The sequence below is a fragment of the Agelaius tricolor genome, unplaced genomic scaffold (assembly GCF_023055355.1).
Source record: "Agelaius tricolor isolate 1412-34295 unplaced genomic scaffold, bAgeTri1.0.p SCAF_5, whole genome shotgun sequence".
NCBI classification, from domain to species: domain Eukaryota; kingdom Metazoa; phylum Chordata; class Aves; order Passeriformes; family Icteridae; genus Agelaius; species Agelaius tricolor.
The window spans coordinates 31,543,129-31,561,675 of NW_027269265.1; the positions used below are offsets into that span (position 1 = coordinate 31,543,129).

Below are 18,547 nucleotides of genomic sequence, written 5' to 3' on the forward strand. Positions count from 1 at the left end.
GCGTATTCTGTATAAAGTTTATAGGAAATTAACACAGTGATAACAAATATTGAAGAATTAAAAACAATCTGGAATTCCTGTTCACATACTCAAGAAAAAAACCCTACAATAAGAAACAGAACAAAAGTACAGGGCACTTTCTAATGCTAAAGAATAAAAGTATCACTCACTTGTAAGCCAATATATACAGGTTTCAAGGAACAGAACCTAGATAATGTTGCTTACTTTCACTTTCAGAGGACAATTCAGTAATATTTTGAGAACTTTCCCATATATATAACTTCCATAATTCTTAACATTTCTCTAGGCCTTTTAAGAATAACAAAGACCAAGGATCTACTCCTAACCTTCTGCAGAGAAAGTATGATAATCAAACCTTCTTCATAAACACCTCATAAGGAGTTTGGATCCATTTGCAAAAGAGCTGCTTAAAAGAAATTCCTGTCTGTAGGTTCCTTCAGTGCATAGCATAAAATCAGATTTAACCCAAGAATTTCCCATAGTTGGGATACTTACCATCATATTTTTCTGTTATACCATTAAAGAATAAAATGCAACAAAGTATAACATTAAACCATGACACCATTTTATTTCCCCATTCTATGTTCCCCCTGAAATTTTATAATGTAAATTTCAATACGTTGCATTATACAATGTGATCTGCCTAATGACACAGTTAATGTATCAATGGACTGGATTATCAGAATTCCCGTGCTAGTAAATCTGTTTATTTTCCATTCTATTTGCTTTAATGATGATGAAGGAAATACTGAATGTTTTGTAATTGATGACCACTAACGATTTGGCATAGGAACCTGTATTAGAACACAGTGCAGCTATACTTAAGAATATATCATAACTGGTGAGAAAAGGAAGATGCTGGTAATTTTAACTAGGGGTGACCACCAAATTCAGTTATACTGCCATTTAAATTCCTGTTTTTATGATAAAAACACTCTATTGTAATATTTCACTTTACTTAACACAGCCAAGGGAAAGTGAGTTCTAATACTAAACTGTGTTATTTCTGATTTTGATAACTAGTTGGTCAAGTTTACACTTTAAAAGAGCAGAAATACAGAGTGCTCAATACTAAACTTCAGAAAGTCTCACACATGCTTATTTTCCTGTTAAAATTACAGAAAATTGCCTCTACAGAAGTATGTTTCACTGAGAAAGAGTAAGCAGTTAAACACCAGTGCCAATACTGCACTGCTGTGTTAGGAGGAAGAATTTAACAGAACAACAATAAGGAGAACTACAAAGAGGAAACAAATAAAACTGCTTTCAGACATCATTTATGAGTGCAGGTATAGATTTTAACAAAATTAATTTTAGCTGAGCTGGCAGTCAACTGAAAACAACTTCTAGAAAGAAAGGATTCAATTCTTAACATTTGATAGAAAGTGTATATTTGCAACACTTAAATATGTAAAATGCACTAGACAGGGAAATATATAATTACAAAACTATACCTTTAATGTTTCAATTTCTTCTTTGTGTTCCCTCTTTAAATGCAGAATGGCAGCTTGGTACTCTGTAGAAATAAAAAAAGTAGATTGCCTTAGAGTCAGAAAACAATGTGCCATCTTCAGCATAGAATATTTCATACAACACCACTGGGTCCAGAATGCAGGTGTAGGCTCTCAAATAAATGACCTTTTGCGATGGTGATGGAAAAGAAAATCTGAACACAGTAATTAGCATTTTTTTCTAAGACCACATGACCAGATTTTCCATGGTGTTTCTGACAGAAGAGGACAAAGCAGAGGTCTTCCATGCTAAGAAGGGAAAATGGGGGAAAAAACATGACAGACTGAAATAACAAAAGGAAACTATAGTTTTGCCTTATTTTGCAAATAAATGTAGAACTGATAGGATATTATGACATGCACATGCATGCATACACACACCCTCACCTGAATTCTAAAACAACATGCATCAAGTACAGTGATTTAAATGGACAAACATACAATCACTATACACAGTCAAACTGGGTAAAATAGCAATCACAAATACAAATGAAGACCTTAGAAGGTACCAAGCAGTGAGAAACAAAGATTCTTTCTCTTAATTCTATCATATGAAGAATAATCACAGAGTTTAAGTACAGAATACTGTGAATGACATACAGGATAGCTCTGCCATTTAGCAAGAATACAATAAAATCCAAAGGCATGAAACTGAAAGCCAGAGAAATTTAAAGCAGCAGTGAAAAAAATGAGGAGGCCAGGCATTGATCATGCAGGTTTAGTGATGGCATAGATTTATGAAACCTCTAGGACCACCTCTATGGTTCCCCTTAATCCATACCATGCCTGCATTTGGCCAGATGAAGAAACAGAAACCCCTTCAAAACACCGGTGTAAGGCTTTAAGAGACCTTAAGAGAGTCTTTGGTAAGACACTGGCCCAGAAGCTACAGACCTCCTAAACAAGTGACTGGAGCTTGTTGCTAGATGACCAAAGTCCCACTTCCATCTGCTTTCAAATCAAAATTTATTCAAAAGCGTGTTTCCAGTTTTCTGGCTTGGCTTCTGCCTCCTCAACTAAATCCTAACTTAAAAAAGGTTTGAAAATAGGCCAAAGAATTTAAATTTTATTGTCAATGGTCTCTAAGACTAAGGGTCTGCATGACCCATTCAACAGAAGAACTAACAAAATAGCATTACAGTATCAAAGTATGGACCAAAGTACCAGATAAATAAAACATTTCAGTGCTTATCTGCTCTTTATTTTTTTTTCCTTTTTCTCTTCAGAGCACATGAAGGAAAGAGGAAAGAAAAGGTAACTTGATCATCACCATGAATTCTACATGACATGGAAGCTTTTAATGTAAAGGTTTCATGTCATGTATACATGGATTTTTTCCAAACACAGGTGAAATTATAATCAAGCAGCTGAACTGATACATAAAATCAAAAGGAAAGGGGATCAATATTTTATACAGTGTAAAATAAAAACCTTGGTGATTCCAGCTAGCTATAGTATCTATCTAAACTTCTCCTTGCCCTCTAACAGGTCTCTACTTAAGAGCTTTCAGGCATAAGAGAATTGCCTGACTGCTCTGCTGGAATCACAACTGGTTAGGTCTACAAACTTTTAGATTTTCTGCTGTTAATTCCTTTGACTGGTTGATATTACCTATGGATACAGGCTCTGCATATCCATTCACCTAAACAGAATATAAAACAATTGCCTCAGGTCCCCAGAAAAAGTTGTGACCCTTCTGGCACCTCAGCTGCCTTAAGCACTCAGTGTGCAGGGCATGAACCTTATGAATGTCCTAACTTGAAGGTTAGCTCTTTAGTGTCACATGATAACTGAAGCAAATAACAGGCTTTGAAAATGCTCCTAACAATCAGTTCTTAGTTCAGCTAATAGAAGGATACAGATCTATCTTAACAAAAGATCTACTTTCTATGTGGAATTGCACAATGATTAAAATTCTTTGAGATTTGGGTAAGAGAGTCATAATTCACCTATGATGACACAGACCTGCACTAGCACCAGAAGCAGACTTTTCACCTTGTCTACCCATTCCCAACCCTTTGTTGCTTATTTTTTTATCTTGGCACAAATGTTTACGCAATTAGAGAATGATGGAAGAACCCCTATGAATGAAATCTAACATAGCACAGGAATTTAATTTTTTTTAACAACAATTAAGTATATGTAATTGTTGGCACGTGTTTTTCATTGCTTCTAGCTGAAAATTCTGAAACAAGTTCTAGAGATTGTTTTGTTTAAACTTTGTTCTAAAGCAGAAGACAGAGAGTAGCAATTCTTTTACCATTTTGTTATTCCTTAAAAATATGCTTAGAAAGTACTAAGCTATGAGAATTAATAATAAAAACTATTTTCTTAAAACACTGCTATTGCATAAAAGCAAGTGCATCATAAACTGATATACACTAACAGATTTAATAGATTGTTTACAATGATATAAACATTCAACAGCATAAGCTTCTAATTTTATTATTTTTAACTAGAAGAAACTATCTATTGGATAGAAGCTGACACCCAGCAAAGTACTTTAATTCTCAAGCAAATGTTTATTTTTCTGTACAAAATATTATAATGTAAATCACATCACAATTATATTGCCTTGCATAATATAAAGTAACTCATGACCATTCCTTTTCTATGTTTTGTGAGGTCACCTTAATTTAGTACACAGATAGTTAACATTTTAAGAAAACAACCTGTATACAGAGATGGCAATCAGAATCATTAAAACGTTGAAGAATTTGACTAGAAAAAATAATTTCATTCATGCAATTCCAAAAATCAGTTCCTTAACATACTGGAAACAGAATAATGAAGTTTAACTATGCAGTGGTGTTGGAATGCTGCTTAGGGTGGTAAAAATCAAAACAGCAAAGTAAACAATAACGACATTTTAACAGAAGGAACTATAGGAGAAACAAAATATAAGTCAGGCTTTATAAGCTACTTAATGCTTAAATTCTATTTAACTAAAAAAAATTAATGTAGACTACACATAAAATCCAGAAATACCAACGTATCACTGGATAATTTATCTAGGTTAAAAATTAACAATGCCAGAGTTGAAGAAATCTGATATGGCTCTGTAGCCAGCCTGATTCTCACATAACCACTGGAACTCATTTGGCCTTGTTAGCCAAGACACATGAACACCTGAGGGCAGGTCTCAGAGCTAGCCCAGACACAAGGCTGCAGCTGAACTGCACCTCCCACTTCCTGGTGCTGCCCTACCTTAGGGACCTTCCAGACTGACAGGGAGAAAAGCTTCTAATCACAAACCACAGAATGGCTGAGGCTGGAAGGGACCTCTGGTCTGCAACCCCACCTCTCCCAGAGCTGGCTGCCTAGGACCATGTCCAAATAGCTTTTAAATTCTTCCAGGAATCTTGACCCTCCTCATCCTCTCTGGGCACCCTGTGCTAGTTTCTCAGTCACCTTCAGAGTGAGAAATCATTTCCTGATGTTTAGTCAGACCTTTCTGTGTTTCAATGTGTGCTCACACTGATCCTGATATCATGCACCACCCAGCTATCTCATTTTTACACCCTACATTATAGGTCCAAGCTGACCCTCGTGTCACAAGATGACTCTTTACCTAGTTTGTGCAATGTCAGGGGGGCTTGCATTTTCATAAAATCAAAGAATCATTAAGGTTGGAAAAGACCTCCAAGATCAAGTCCAACCTTTGAGCAAGTATCTCCATGACCATCAAACCATATCAAGAAGTGACACATCTACTTATTTTTTGAATACTTCCAGGGGTGGTGACCTGTTTCAGTGCTTAACCACACCTTCCTAATACCCAAACTGAACCTCCCCTGGTGCAACTTGAGGCCATTTCACCTTATCCTAGCACCAGTTGACTGGGAGAAGAAACCAACCCCTGGCTACTACCTTCTTGCAGATAATGAGCAATAGGTCTCCCTTGAGCCTTCTTTTCCCCAGAACAAACAACCCAACCTCAGCTACACTGGCTGCTTCTCATAGGATTTACATTCCAGATCCTTCATCAGTTTTGCTGCCCTGGACATGCTCAAACACCTCAATGTCAATTTGCTGAAGCTTTAAATTCTTTTATTATGACACATAACAGAAGGCTGATTGTACAAATATCCTGTTGTACTTGCCCGGTCTCCAATGTGCCTGCAAGAAGACAGTGGCTGTAGAGCATAAATTTATCTTCCCCTTAAGCAGATATTACTCCTAAGGACTTTTGAGACAAATCAGATAAAAATCAGATTGCAAGTGCTAAATGCACCAATCCTAAAAAATTACCACATGCAAATTAGGATTTTGTTACTGAGAAAATAATTTTAAAAGTCACTCATTTACAAAGGGCAATCAAGCAAAAAAATAAACAATCCCATTGCACAGATTCCACTCCAAACAGCTTGGAGTCTCAGTTTTTATTTACTACTTCTAATTTACTACTTTTTCCTTTGTTTTCAGAGCATGCCATCCCAAGAAAAATGTAATAGATCATGTAAGCTGTTGCCCACTTGGACATATTCTTGATTTTCTTTATTTTTGTAACCTGATGCTACCTGCAATCAATAATTATAACCCACTGAAGCTAAAGCAAACTTTCATAAAACTGATCATTTTTTCTAAGATAGTGAGATGAAGCAGAAACACATTAACAAGCCTTAAACAAATATTTGTTACATTTGCTGATAGCTAGCAACATAATATCATGTCATTGTAAAATGCTTCACTAAAACGTTTTTGAAGGTAATCTGAAAGTTGGCAAAGTACATAGGAAAATGTATAGAGACCTCAGTGATGACTAAAGATATATAGTGACATGAAAATGCAAAATTTCCTTTTTCTATGTTGTTGTTGGAAAAATAAATCAATTATTCATTGTAAAAAAAATAATCTATTTCCATTTACTTGCATGTTTTGCCATAGCCAGCAGATAACATTCTGATGAGAGAATGCTAAATTTGCATTCAGGTCTTCCCTACTTCTACTAACTTTGCATCAGCTGCAAATTCTCAAGTCTTACTTTTCCAGTTCAATTCTATTCTTGTATTACAGTTTTTTGTCTTACTTTTTTCCTAATGAGTAGCTTGCTAAATGGTTTTTGATAGTAACATATATATTTCAAATTTCCTTGTTCAACTGCATGTTCTTATAAGGTGCTTGGGAAAAAATAAACCACAATTTTTGAAGTGATGAACTACATAATTATCATGATCCTGTTCTGTCAACCGTTGATACAGTCAATATTAGAAAGTATCATAACTTCCAGCCATGCTATATTTGGTTCTGCTTACGTGCAACTGCAGGAAGAAGTAAATCTAATTAGTATTTTATCTGATTTTAAAAAAATTACTTTAGCATTGAACATTGCAAAGACAGAACCAGTGCAAACAGGATAACCTTCCTTCCCTAACTGTCATGCTTGCTATCAGTCTGCTTCATGATTTTAAAGTATGTTGTCAATATGGATCATATAAAGATAACACTAACTAAAACAATACCAGTCCATCTGGAAAATACATTATTTTCTTCATCATTAGGTACTATAACATTTGAAATACTCCAGTTAAAGCCTGGAATTAACATCTACACAAGTAATGGGCTGCAAGAAGGAAATAAAATTGTGTTTTAACTAGCTACCAAGTGCAAGGAGGAAGTAACTCTGTGTCCTGTAATTTTATCAAACATAGTATGTGAACAGATAAATAACTTTTGTTGAAGCACAATGGAAAAACTGAAGCTGCAACCCCAAACAGTTCAAAATGGTTGAATAAGGAAGATAGACACGATGTGAACAAAGAGCTTAAAGTGCTGTACAGCATCAGACATGGAATTTGTTATAGAATCACAAACATCTACTGTGTGAAACAACAGAGTATCATGCTCTGTGAAACAGTGGACAAATGCCTATACCCTTATAGACATCAACATCTGCTAGAGTGAAAACTGTACAAATACACAAGGAACATTAGGGGTATGGTACATAGGTACGGCACCAGAAGTTTTATTCAGGTTCTCTTGAATAGCAATTTTTAAATTAAAAAGTACCGGGAACCCAGAAAGCTGACAGATACCAAAACTCACATAGAGGGGAAAAAAGTAGTCCAATATGGGAAAGCTGCCATTGATGGACAGCTTATCCTGATTAAGTTATACAAAAAGCACAATCTTTTCAATAGTTATTGTACTTCATGAGTTTTAAATTTAAACACAAAAAACTTGAAACAAAGGAACATACATTCAATATATTGGGCTAATTTTTAAAGCAGTGCATTTTCTAAAATTTTGGCCCTGAAAGCTAATCTTGCAAATGAAATGTGTAACGCAGGACTGCTTGAATCTACCCTTAACAATCATAAAAGCCAAGTATCTAAACAAGTAGAATACTCTAGTATTCATAGGCTTTTGGTATCTGAATATGAACAAGTGCATCAATATTTATTGCCCCAACTGCTCAGCTTTATTATTTTTCCTGACCTTTTAGGATAAACATGCTCTCCAGGCAACATACCTGTAATTTCTGTGAGCCCATTTGGGACCATGGTTTCTACAGGGAAAGCTGAGTTACAATACTGAAGTGCTTTTGCCCACTTGCCTGGTTTCACAGCAGGCAGGAAATAACACAAGTGGCCTCCAACTTTAAGTACCTAAGAGTTTCTACAAAACTCTGCACCACCACCAGAGTCCTGTGAGGAAGAGCCCACTTTGAGTGAGATTTAGGAATGGCACTCCCCAGTTCAGTGCCCCCACCAAGACTCCCCCAAATGACACACTGCTCTCTTGTTCTTCCTTTCCCTCTCACTTCCCACTGAAGCAGGATGGAGTTGAGATTAGGAGATGTCAAAAATGAAGATCACAGGTTGAGATATGAACAGTTTACTGGAAACAGCAAAGAGATAAGAACAGGAACAGTAATGGCAACAATATTAATAACAAAAGTATACAAGACTGAGGGTGATTCACATGTAAAAAATGCTCACCCTGGATCCTGAGACAATGAACAATGGAGCATGGCTTCCCCTCTCCTGCCATGCTTTTTTTGACTGGAAGCTGGAGTCCCTTTCTCCCCCCCGCCAACAATGATATAAGGTGGTATCAAATAACATTAGGGTCCTGGGTGAAACTAGGACATGAGGAAAATAGGAAATACTTGCAATTGAATTGTGAGGGAGGAAGGTGTCTCAGACCAGACCTCTCAAAAGTCCATTTAATGGCAGTCTATACAGACAATAGAACTTCCCTAACCTAAGATCACTAATGGCATGTGCAGGGAAATTCTAACAAGTTCCAGTACAAGTTGCTTTAATTAATGCAAAATTGCCTTAACACCATCTTATTTCCTACGAAGTATCCATGCAGCTGTGACAAACATGATTGGACTGTCATTATGAAACTTCAAAGGGAACAGGAGGGCTTCAAAGTACTTTGGATTTATTTCTTCTAATATGATATCTACTCACATCATCATCTAAATGGTGTTTCATGGTAGAATTAAGAAGTAGTTCTTCACTGACATAATGTAAGAAGAGTTTATCCTGGTCATAAGGTTTGTTTTTAAATCTTATAAGATAATCACACTGAATCCTCACCAACATCTAGTATTCCTAACTCAATTACAAAAAAGGATCAAGAAAAAAAAGAAAAACAAAAATCTTAATCCCAACAAAATTTTAAGTCAGTAGATTGCTATTTTGTAATTCTATGAAAAGCATGACAACAGGAAATTACCCAATGAATAAGCATACACAGAAAAATATAAATGCTTTGAAACATGCCTTATTCAGTATTGCCAGTTACTTCAGCAAACAACTGCAAAAGTGATTCGGCCAGTTGAATGAGATATTGAGCTACCTGGGCTAGTGGGAAGTGTCTCTGGCCCTAACAGGGGAGTTGGAGCTAGAGGATCTTTAGGGTCCCTTCCAACCCAATCATATTCTATGACTCTATTTTGATAATTCAAAAGAGCTGCTTAAAAGGAGCTTCTGAGTCATGAGCATTTGTTCAAAATGTCTTTCTTAAGCTTCACTTAAAATCCGCATTTAAGCATCCTTTTATAACTAGGAAATTAAAATTTATTTATGCTCAAAGAAATTCACAAAATTACCTATGTTTTAGGGATAGAAGATCGGATAAAATAATACTGCATGTTGTTTGAAAACATGATTCTAATCCTCCTTCCCTCAACCCCATTCTATCTACTCCTACCCACCCTGGTGGGTATAAAACTAAGTAAGAAAACAAAGACACAGCAGGGGTTATAAGTGAAATAAACTTCCAAATATCAGGTTAATATAGTTAATTCTTTTTCTTAAAGGACAATTAAATCTCCTTTTCCTTAAAAAGACAACCCTACTGATTAATTACTGGAAGGCAGCCCTGCCCATGGCAGGGGTGTTGGTACTAGATAATCTTTAAGATCTATTCCAATCCCTTAATATACTATGCATCTATGATTACTAATGACATTATCAGTTAGTATTTAATTAACTCTCATATGGTTGTCAATGGGATTTTACCGTATTTCTTTGTCAGCCTTACATGTGCTGTTGTTCTGAATGAGGATCAGTGTATGTCCAAATAGTTTTCCGTAACTCTAATGTTAAGATCTATGAGCATGTCAATTTTCACTACTGTCTTTGCTCCAAAGACTTTAGGGAAAAAAAAAAACAACAAAAACCCACTACCAAATTACAACATGTCTAATGTGAGAGCCTGGAAGGTCTAATGTGAGAACAAGAAGAAAGTAACCTAAATTCCACTCACTTTAGTGGGAGAGCAGCCATTGAAACTGAAGTTCCACAAGCTAGAATTCTGAAAACAGTTCCTGATGTCTTATAGAACTTCTGTAGTCTTAACAAGCTTTTAGTTCTTAACAGTGGTAGATATAGCAGACTCAGACTTTATCACTTCTATTCCATCAAGGAAAGATAAATATGACCTTTATGGTAACAAAAGAGACCAAAGAGTAGACAGAGACAGACAACATTATACTGTTCCACCCACCTGGTGGTCCCTCCTCGTAAAGCTTTAGGTGAGCTAGAGACAAAAGCATAAGTAAGACTGTATTTAAGCTTCACTCAGAGAACTTGTACTTTACACTCATTAGCTTCATATTCTAGCAGGTAGTCTTGCACACCCTCTGCTTTTCATTTCATTACTAAAAATATATAACTGAGCTGGTATTTGAAGCTCCCCCTTATGTTATTTTGTCTTGCAAAAAATTATGACCTGCTTGTTTACTGCCAAATTTCTGAAGTGTTGCTAAACACTAGCTCAGCCTATCAAATAAAACCAAAATTAAATAGCAAGTACTTAAATAAATTTCTACCATGTAAAAATATCCCATGGATGTTCCTTGGTTAACCATGGGTCACATGCAACACAATGAAAACAGAGCCGCCTCTGTAGTACCCCCAGTACCAAAACCAGGCAACACAAACCAAATACACTTAGAAATATTTCTGTAAAGCTCTCAGCTTGATATATACACAGAGTATCATATTCTGATTTTATTCATTCCTCAAGACTTACAATTGGAAAAAACAATCATGCTCACTCATTATGGTATTTTCATGTTGTGTCTTAAGGGAAGGAGACCAAAGCAGATCAGAAAGCTTAGACTTTTCTAAGAGATTAATTCCTTACAATCTGATTAGAAGACAGAAGTTTGGGGTGGGAACACTTTGAAGAATTCCTCATTCTGTTTTTCATTTCCAAAACATGCAATTAAAAAAGAAGATTTTAGACTGTGCAATAGCAGTGACTGATAGTGCTGACATATGTGACAGACAAAATATGCCACCAGGTGGCAGATGGCAGAAATAAAACATAAAACAAAAAAATATTCTTCATGATTAGTAAAGTATGAGACATGCTTTACTGTTTTGCAAAGAAAATACACACTAAAGCATGTGTGCTTTTCCTAATGCAGAGAAAACTGATCATGAAATAAAATTTGGATGTTTTGGACAACCTACATAATCAAAATGTCTAATGTATGTTCAGTTTTATCATCACACAGAACTTTTCTGAACACAAAGCAACAACAATGTTTACAAACGTACTCAATACATGTTCATGCAAATCTTATAATACTGAGTGTGCTGCACTCTTCACCGACATTTCTAAAAGAAAAGATACAACCATTCACTGGTCAATCTGCTGACCTGAAAATTCAATCTACAACCCCAGAAATACCGGATAGGGTGGGTCACAATGTTTTAAAGGGAAATTTTCACTCTTCAAAACTGTTGCAAAAAGCAAATACACACATTCAAATATTATTCAGTATTATACTATTGTGTTCACAACTGTGCAATGCAAGAATTACCTTTTCTTCTTTGGCAATAAAAGAACTAACCTACTTAAATAATTTTAAACAAAATCTTACATGAAAACCTTTCCCACAGAAATCTCCATAACTCACATTTCAAGTAGATGGGTTACTCCTCAAACTTTACACAGCAATTTAGGAAACTTCTCTGCCATAATCTCAAAACTTCATGTAGAAAGCAGAAGCTTTGAAGTTAAATGAACTATATAGCCGCTTGTGGTCAGTACACTCATTTTTGTAAAAAGCCATACATATTAAACTTGGTGTGTGGAAACATGCAAAATAATGTTAACACAATTTAAAGGTAATTAGAGAACAAAAGCTAGAAAACTTGAGTGCAATCTACCTTTCTTGAGATGTACCACACCCTGCAGTATAAAGAAAATCATTAACTTATAATTGTACTGATTCATTAAATTTCAGAATAGTGAGGGTTTCTCAATGTTTTCTCCCTGCGTGGTAACCCTTGATCCCACTTTCAATATTCCCCTTTACTACAGGATATGTTTCCTCCTCTATTTCCCCATGTAGTTTTCATCTTTAACCACCGGGTGTCAGAAGGGAACCTACTCACCACAGCTACACTTTTTAAATTACTTTTTATTTATTTTTACAGATGTATTGATGCGACCTTCCAGGCTCTCCCAGGCTACAGTCATAAACCAGCAGCAAATTTTCAGGCTTTTGTTTCAATAAAAATACACACAAGAAACTTTCAAAATCTAAGTTGTTTCATCTTGGACTGGTTTTTATAAAGCATAGCTGCATTTAAGCATCCTTTTATAACTAGGAAATTAAAATTTATTTATGCTCAAAGAAATTCACAAAATTACCTATTTTTTAGAGATAGAAGATCAGATAAAATAATACTGCATGTTGTTTGAAAACATGATTCTAATCCTCCTTCCCTCAACCCCATTCTATCTACTCCTACCCATCCTCTCTGCTTTAGTTACAGTAAAATTGAACTGTTTTACAGACCCATAATTCCTTCCATGTAAGGATGCCGAATCCACAGACTGGGAAATGAGCAGATATCCTTCACTCAAGCTTAATTTTTGTTTTGGTTTTGGGTTTTTTGGTTTCATTTTTAAGATAAGGAAGAACCCTCCAAACCTAAAATTTCAAAAATTCTCAGCACTGTAAAGATTCCCATACGGTGAAAATATGGCAGACGTGAGAAAAGGAAACAAATGAAGAGGGACTTGTGGAAAATAAACAGCCCAAAACAAGCCAATAGTCCAGTATCCCAGTACTGTCCAGATATTTAAATAATACAAACACCAGAGTAAGCCTACCACAGGACATGAAGTATCTTAAGAATAGCCACTGAATTCCCCAAGAATAATAGAACTGAATCCACAAAAAACCAGTGCTGGAAAAACCAGCACCCCCTTGATGGTCTGTGATGGAAAGGAGGAAAATAGTTACTCCTCTTTCTGATTGCAAAGCAGTATAAAGCACTATTCAAAAGCAGTCACCTGAGTAACTTATCTGCCTGACCATTGCTCAGCTGTGAGGGGTTACAGTTACAGCTCATTTACCTGATAGCAGAGATGAATAGTTTCGCTTGTCATTTCACCCTCCCAGAAAGGCAACACTAGAGGTACTGCTGCTGGGGACATTCAACACGAATTCTTTCTCAATAAACATCCTACTTCATTTTTACAAAACCAATCTATTACAGGATCACATTCACCAATGCAATATGGTAAACAAGTAACTCTTTTAAGAGCACACATGAGGAACAGATTTATTACAGAGTATATGTCTGTGCCATAGCAGAGGGAGCAAACCTGGCAGGGCTGATATTGAATTTAACTGAAAAGAAATCCAAACATCAGTTCTAAATGCAGGTGCAAATTTTCAGATAGCATCACAACAAGCAAACAGTGAGACTGAAGAACAGGAAAGGGAATTCAGTAAAACTCAGAGGCATCTCTTTTACACAAAGGGCTTCATATATTTCAAAATAGAACCATGGAAATAAAATACAAAGTCATTCTTCTTGTGTACACAATGGCTCTTTCATTGTGTTTCAATTATATAACAAGAATCATCTCGTAAAACCCTGTGACTTTTGGGTCTTGGCAAAATTGGATTGCTCAGGGGCATAGTACAGTCTATATCTCAAAATGAAAACTACAGTAAAAGAAATAATTCACACAATTTGCCTTCATTATATTCAGGCAACAGATTAATCTTCTCACTAGGAAAATATTAAACTTAGAAATCAGCTTTCTACTCCAAGTGGACTAAAGCTGTTCTGTATGTGAATCTCAAGCGTGCTTGTATCCGTGGCTACACATGTATGTCTATCCAGACATAGCTCTGGATTCTGTAAAACCTGTCCTTGTTAGGCACCTGCTGCAAAACATGCACCCAGACTCAAAAACAATAGGTTTCCTAAAATTACTACATTTCTACAGAGAGTATGCATAACAAAAATAAAGCAACAATTTTTATTGAAAAACTGGAGCATAACTCTTCTTCTCTCTCACCTTGAAAAAATATAATACTCAGTGTATGGGAAGGCATGGACATTTTATCCCATGGCCTTAGGTACATTTACCATTCTGGAACTGTGTGGCTGGTCTGGGCTTTTCTTTTAGATTTAAGTTTGAAAAGTCAATATTCTTTCCTATTCTGCATCTCTATCTGATGCTAAGAGCCTATAAACAGAAAAGGAATTTAATTTGACTTGAAAAATAGGTCAGAATTCTTATCCTAATTTTACGGATGGATAAACTGTAACTTGGAAAGGTTCCCAAAGCTTTCCTGAAGCCATTCCAGAAAGTAGTAAAAAAAGACTGAAAATTGTACACAAACATCTTAACAACAAATATTCATCATCCACAAGTGCCTATCTTTTTGTTCCTGTCTCAAGAGACACAGTATGAATGACTGTCAGCTGAGGTGGGGAGGGAAAAGTAAAGGGTATTATTGTTGCTTGATTGTTTTGGAGCATGGTTTTTGTTAGAATTTTCGAAGTAAATCTTAGCCCAATACCTTCTGAATCCATCAAATCATAACTTTAGCTATCATAAGTAAGGGGAAAAAATGTCATTGTTATTTTAAAATACCATATGGTTACCAAAATCTGGCTTGTAATAAAACTCTCAGCTTCTCAAAAACACACATGTGTATCTGTCTGATTATGAAACACTGAATTACATGCACCTGTCATGCTACACAATAATAATGCAGTAAAGTGTAGTAAAATAATTTACAAAAACTTTATGCACTCTGAGGTCACATCAAATTGATCAGTGAATCAATCACAAAAGCACTACCTTGAAGCAATGCAAAATATCCTGTTTGCTATACTACTGCTTGATCTAATTCCCTACAGTAAAATTTATAACACAATCCCAGAACACCACACTGAAATGAAATAAACCTAAATTACTAATTATTGTTTTCTTTTACTTAGGATGAAACCAACTGTTGGTAGCCACTGTTACAACTTTCTTCAGGACACCTAACATCAAGCATTGTCTTTCTTTCAAAGACAAACTGTTCAAGGCCACAAAGGAAGCTTATGTTAAAGGAAGATAAGAAATCATGCTCTTATCTCTCATCCTTTTGCTCCAACCCTTATACCCCTCTTTCTCTCACATAAACTGGTTATTCCCTGCATTTGGGGCATATGGCCCTACATCATGGCCATACAGTGATTTTCTTGCTGGGAACTAAGAGTACAGGGGATCAAGGATTTGATTTATTTGAGACATAGCATTAATCCTCTGCCATTATTTTGTATTTCATTCACCATTTAGGTATTTTTTTGTCTAATAAGTTATTTTTTGTCTAACAAGACGTTTATCAGGCACCTCCTGATTTTCTAATTTACTTTGAAATTGTGCTTACATCCTCACAGACTGTTCTAGAAATTGTGGCACCATGGAGACAGAATTACCTCACTGAAGATTTAAAGATGATGAACAGACAGACTGTGAGAAAATTAGGTTTTTAAATGTTTTAAATTTTAATTTAAAATAAAACACCGAATGAAAAAATAAAAAAACTCACTAAATTAATTGATTTTCCAAATGGTTTTTTAAACATTTTCTCCTACATCACATATACTTCTCTCTCTCATTACTTTTTACATTTCTGTTTTGCTAAGCAAAAGACTAAACTCTCTCTGTTGTATATAAGAGAACTAGTTTGATCCTGAAGACTGAAATGGTATTGTTAATAGGAATAACAGAATCTATATATCTATACCACCTTAATGTGGAGACTGTTCTTCAAACATAAGTAGTTTCAGGAGCTGCAGAACCCATGCCTGAACTCCTTTTCTGGAACATGTGTTTGCAAGTGCTGACCAAGCGGTACACAGTAGCTGAGATATTCATTATATGTGGATTCAATGTGATGCAATATCACAGATTAATTTCTTCAGTATAGACATGAATTTGTCTCCTCTATCTGGCTAGATATTTTCACCACACATAATGGCTGACTGATCTACCCTTCTGTCAGAGTTAATGCTTAAAAATGGGAGAAGTCTCTCCAAGAATTATGGAGGAAAAGCAAAAAAAAAAAACTTAAAATGAAGGCAGAGGAACAGAAATTTAGGACCAAAAATATATGCACAGGAATGTCTTTGATGGAAATTATTTCCATGGAATAACTATAAACTAAAGTACCCTTTTTCTAGTCTTCCAGGACATAAATGTAGTACAGACTTTCTGGACTTCAGCTATTTTAGACACACTTCAAAGAAGTTCCAGTTTCTCTAGAGAACCATGCAAGCAGCTTGTGCTAATTACAGAGAGCCAGTTGACAACACAGCCACTTGCTCTATGGAAACACATGCATTAAAGAATTAGGAAAACATAAATTAAACCAAAATATTGCAACATCATCCATTCAATTCAAGGTTAACAACTCAAGATTTGGATACTGCAGGAGACAATATTATAACTGCACAAGCAGTTACCAAATGCATGAAAAAAACCCTGGTGCTCAGTTTTATCCATAACTTCTTTCACTTCTAGTACTCCTAACAGAACTAGTCAGCCTCACACACGTGTTCCTTGTTATGTCCATTTGCTTTTCAGTTCCTTTCCCACACATCAAGCCAGACTATGAGCCTCAGGAGGGAGTTAGCCACTCCTCCAAGCTGCTGTGAGTCATTGTGATGTCTGCTGCATAGGCCAAATTAAGCCTGAATTTCTTGCTTCCACTAGGCAACAAGAACAATGAGGAAAAACATGACAAGGAGGTGAGAAAAGATCAAAAAGACAGGAATACTCTCCCTCAATATCCCTACCTTCCTACCATAGTTGTCATAGTGCATGGTGATGAACAAAGTAAAACAAAGACACAGTGTAGAATTGCAAAATTCTGTATTCTTAATTTCAAGTTTTCAGTCTTAAATCCTATTTTATCATGACAAATGAAAAAAACCAAACATGCTGCCTCATAACATATGTATATATTTGTGTACCATGTTAGAAGTACAAAGATGAATGTTGACAAATTTATCTTTGGATAGGAACATATATTTTGTTTAAGCCTAAAATAAAGCTGTATTAAATGAATACTTACCTCATAATTCATTCTCTTATTATTGTTTTCATATACATTCCTATTGTTTTGGTAAATGAAACCCTTAAGCACAGAAATTAAAACACTAACAGAAATTATTGATTGAAAGTTAATAAAACAAACCACTTCAGCATTTTTATGATATGGATACAGGAATATCAGTAGAGGAAGACTGGAATCACAAACATCCCTGCCACACACAATTTTTGAACTCTGAGATCAACAATTTTCATTTCATCGTAGTAGTCAGGACAAGACACTGAGGTAAGAAATAGGGGTTTTGGTTTAGATGATTCAATTTAAGTAATGCAGATGATTAAATTGCATTATAGCTTATTTTTAAGAAGCTCACTTCTTAAAAGGGAGTCAAGAAACTTCTAATGTATCGGTGGCTGGAAGGGAGTTTTGGATCCAAAGGGGCATGAGGGTAGATGCCAGCATACACATGCACTTTAAAGGTACCTACTACTATCAGAGAGAAGATGTGAATTTAGAAGTTTTGCTGTATTGCCACATTCATATTCATAAAAAAACCCATGAATCCCAGCAATAAGACCAGCATTGAATATGAACCCTATTCCCATAACTGTATCACCACAACTCATGAACAGCACCTTGCTCCACTTGTAGGAGACTCTATAATTTCATTTTTGTGCACCATGCTTTAGAACAGTGGCACAAGTCCTCAGATCAACCAATTAAGTGATCCATCATGTGCAACTTACAACTGCTTTCTGGGCATCCCTGAGTAGCTGAAAGAAACCAACCTGCCAATCTCTGCAGCACACCCAGAACTTCACTGCAGACTCAACATAGCCTTAACATGCAAACACAGTCTTTGCCTATTTCCTTTACAAGCACTGCTTACATCTCATCCCAGCTGAATCACCAGCGGTTTGTTTTCATTCAAATCCCTCTGCCAGACGCTGCAGCAACTAATGAACTGCAGAATCTGGTCTTTAAAAATTTGACTTAGCAAACAAACCATCAACATGTTGATGACACTACCACCCAAAATATCACAGTAACAAGAGTAACAATTTACATGGGCTCTAAGCCAGTCTGTCTTTCCTATTCAAATTTCAAGAAAGCATGACCTAATTCCTCTACAAGTAGTAGAATCTGGAGCTTTTGTTAATTCAGTTTTCTTTCTTTATTTAAG

General features: G+C 35.7%; 1 protein-coding gene across 6 annotated transcripts in view; it reads right to left on the reverse strand.

The window, feature by feature from the left end:
- The window catches only part of FMN1 (formin 1), a 175,196-nt gene that overhangs the window by 106,300 nt on the left and 50,349 nt on the right, over positions 1–18,547 (reverse strand). For 4 of the 6 annotated variants that reach the window (XM_071427034.1, XM_071427032.1, XM_071427033.1 and 1 more), the window contains 2 exons: positions 10,497–10,529; positions 1,476–1,537 (listed from right to left, as the gene is read on the reverse strand). In XM_071427034.1, the coding sequence (XP_071283135.1) occupies positions 1,476–1,537; positions 10,497–10,529 (95 nt within the window). The remainder of the gene's footprint in view (positions 1–1,475; positions 1,538–10,496; positions 10,530–18,547) is intronic. The other 2 variants (XM_071427035.1, XM_071427038.1) reach the window with 1 other exon arrangement.